General features: G+C 57.0%; 1 protein-coding gene across 1 annotated transcript; it reads right to left on the reverse strand.

Moving 5' to 3' along the window:
- Positions 1-1,026: 1,026 nt before the first annotated feature.
- NDUFS7 (NADH dehydrogenase (ubiquinone) Fe-S protein 7, 20kDa (NADH-coenzyme Q reductase)) lies at positions 1,027-2,620 on the reverse strand (the record flags this gene model as incomplete). The annotated part of the gene is made up of 5 exons (XM_010087475.1): positions 1,027-1,224; positions 1,681-1,769; positions 1,920-1,966; positions 2,037-2,216; positions 2,503-2,620. Coding segments are annotated over 5 exons (532 nt in total), but the record flags the coding sequence as incomplete, so codon positions are not given.
- Between the last annotated feature and the right edge of the window lie 260 nt (positions 2,621-2,880).

Here is a 2,880-nt window from a genome sequence, read left to right on the forward strand (position 1 = left end):
GGGGCTCAGCAGCAGCTCAGCCCATCGCTGCCCCTTTGCACCCCTCCTCTCCTGCAGGAGACCCAGGTGGGGCCGCTGCTGGAGGCCGGATTCAGGAGGGAGAACATCAGCACGGCGGTGATGGACCTGGTGCCCCCCCAGGACTGCCGGTACTACTCCTTCCACAAGATGATCACCCCCACCATCGTGAAGCACTGAGGGTGCCGGAGCCCCCGGGGCTGCCAGAAGCACACACCGAGGAGGAGAGGCTCTTATCTCCTCTGACGCTAAGGAGAGAAGATTGAAGCTGATTTACCTGGAGGCAGGAGAGGGCTGGAGGCTTGGGATGGAAGCCCAGGGGACAAAAGGACTCGGGGCTCCCTGCCCCACCGAGCCCTGGAGGGGTCTCCTGGGCCCCCACTGTGGTTCTGGTCCTGCCAACCTCCTGGCAGTTCAATGAAGCACAAATGAAGTTTCCCCTCCCTACCCAGAAGGGATAAAATCCATTAAAAAGGAATGAAACACCCCGCTGCTGTTTCAGAGCAATTGGTTTGTCTTTCAAAAGCCCACGAGCAATTCTGCATTGACGGTTCCTGGTTCCCCACGGGCTCCCGGGACACACCCCGGGCTGCTCTGCTCCCCCTGTGCTGAGGGGGGCTGCAGCACCCATGGTTATTGGTCATACTCTGATTTTAAGCATTAATACTTTACTTAGAATGAATTTCTGGCTGCTCTGCGCACAGATATAAAGGATTTATTAGATCCTCTGTAGGAATTAAAACAAAAAGCAGGTGGGGAGTGAGAGACAAGCTCAAGAAAACCCCGGGGTTCACCTGTTGGTCCCAAACCTTCCTACCGAAGCCAAAGTGGCAGGTTTCTGACATGTCACGATAGAAAACTTCAAACATTCCCTTCCCTCGCAGGCTATTGAGACCAGAAAACATCCTGACTGTTATCAAATTCAGCTCCTGCTCCTCAATTCAGTTTTTAAATGCATTAAAACACTTCGGTAAGAGGGACATATCAAAGACCCCAGAGCATCTTAACCACGTCGAGTTTTATTGGAAGGCTCGTGAGAACAGAGATTGTGCGTACGGCTGCAAGCAGGTGCCTGGCGGCAGTGAGCGGGCAGGTGATGAGTACGAGGCTATTTCCTGTACCAGATCTGGATCTTCTTCTCCCGTTTGATTTTCCTCTGAAGCTGCAGGATTCCATACAGCAAAGCTTCAGCAGTTGGTGGGCAGCCTGACAGAGATTAAAAAGAAGCCCCTGGGGCTGCTACCTGCGCTGAAACAGAGCCGACGAGAACCGCCGAGCCACGGGCTTCACCCCAAAGCGGGCGGTGATCTCCCTCTGGCTCTGGGTATGGCACAGGCTGCACTTCATCACACCAAGAGCGCTTCTTTAAAGAAACTAAAGTGTTTTTTGAAAAGCGTAGAAACGCTTTGCTTTTAGCAAGGTGGTATCTCACAAGAGAGTATCTGGTTGACTAAACTACAGCCCACACTTCGGCATCACGAGGAGAACTTTGCTCACTGGACAGCCCCGGCGCATCTCACTGAGCGTCTGCACCTTCAGCACCACAGTTTGAAACTGGAAGATGTTTAAAAACCACCCCGGGCACCGTCCAAATGTACAAAACTAACCCCACTCCCGCCCTGCTCGGCGTCAGCACCGTGGCACGTGGAGGTTCTCTCCTACCTGGCACGTAGATGTCCACCGGCACGATGCGGTCGCAGCCCCTCACCACGGAGTAGGAGTAGTGGTAGTAACCCCCGCCGTTGGCACAGCTGCGAGAGACGGGCTGGCGTCAGCGCGCGGCTCAACGCGGCTCAGCAGCCACGGGACGGACGGGCAAAGGAGAAGGGGAACCTGCCCGACTCGGGGACACCAGATTCCTGCCACGAAGGACAAGGCGACACGGATCTCCTGGCACTCACCTTCCCATGGAGACCACGTAGCGAGGCTCCGGCATCTGGTCGTAGACCTGCAGACACAGACAGTTTAGACCGCGCCCCACCCACAGCCGTGCGGGAGGCGTCCGGCGCAGGCTGTACCTTTCGGAGAGCCGGAGCCATTTTGTTCGTCAGGGTGCCGGCCACAATCATGACGTCAGCTTGCCGGGGACTAGCTCGAAACACGACCCCGAAGCGGTCCATGTCGTAGCGAGGAGCCGCCATGTGCATCATCTCCACGGCACAGCACGCCAGGCCAAACGTCATCGGCCACAGGGAGCTCTGCAGGGGAGAGAGCGGGTCAGGGAACAGCCGAGACCCCATTACGGACGGACAGCTCTGTCCCGACGGGCAGCCTGCGCCATCCGCTCATGAAGCGTCCCTCTCCCCCTCTGACACAGCACCCAAATGTCAGCCTCTGGCCACGACACGTGGCTATTTCCCTCCGGAGGAATTTGGAGCCTATTTTTATCCTGGGGAGGACGTGGCTCAAATCCGCTTCCCCCCAGCACCTCAGAGCAGTTGGCATCATTTCTCCCGAGCACACAGGACAGGTTCAGCGACTCACCCTTCGCGCCCAGTTGATCAGGTCATCGAGTTTGGTGACAATATACTCGCCCTTGCTGCTGGGGACGAAGGACTTCTTCTGGACGATGGCTGAGCTCTTCTGCTGGACCTGGACAGAGCTGGAGACAAACGGCGCAGCAGCGTCAGTCTCCAGTTATTAAGTGAAACTGCAGAACGCACCAGCCTCCAGGAGCTGGGATCCCACATGGGACCCGTGGCATGTTACTTTTGCTACAACCGTGTTGGTAATGCGGGTTTTCCCCCCGCTGGGGGAGATCTGGGGAGTCTGCTGCGTCCCCCCCCCATTTGCTGTGCCCAAAATATGGAGCGTGGCCGGCGGGCTGACCCCCAGGGCTCACAGAGTTACCCCTGGCTCGTA

This window comes from Pterocles gutturalis, unplaced genomic scaffold, assembly GCF_000699245.1.
Source record: "Pterocles gutturalis isolate BGI_N339 unplaced genomic scaffold, ASM69924v1 scaffold13911, whole genome shotgun sequence".
NCBI lineage: Eukaryota > Metazoa > Chordata > Aves > Pterocliformes > Pteroclidae > Pterocles > Pterocles gutturalis.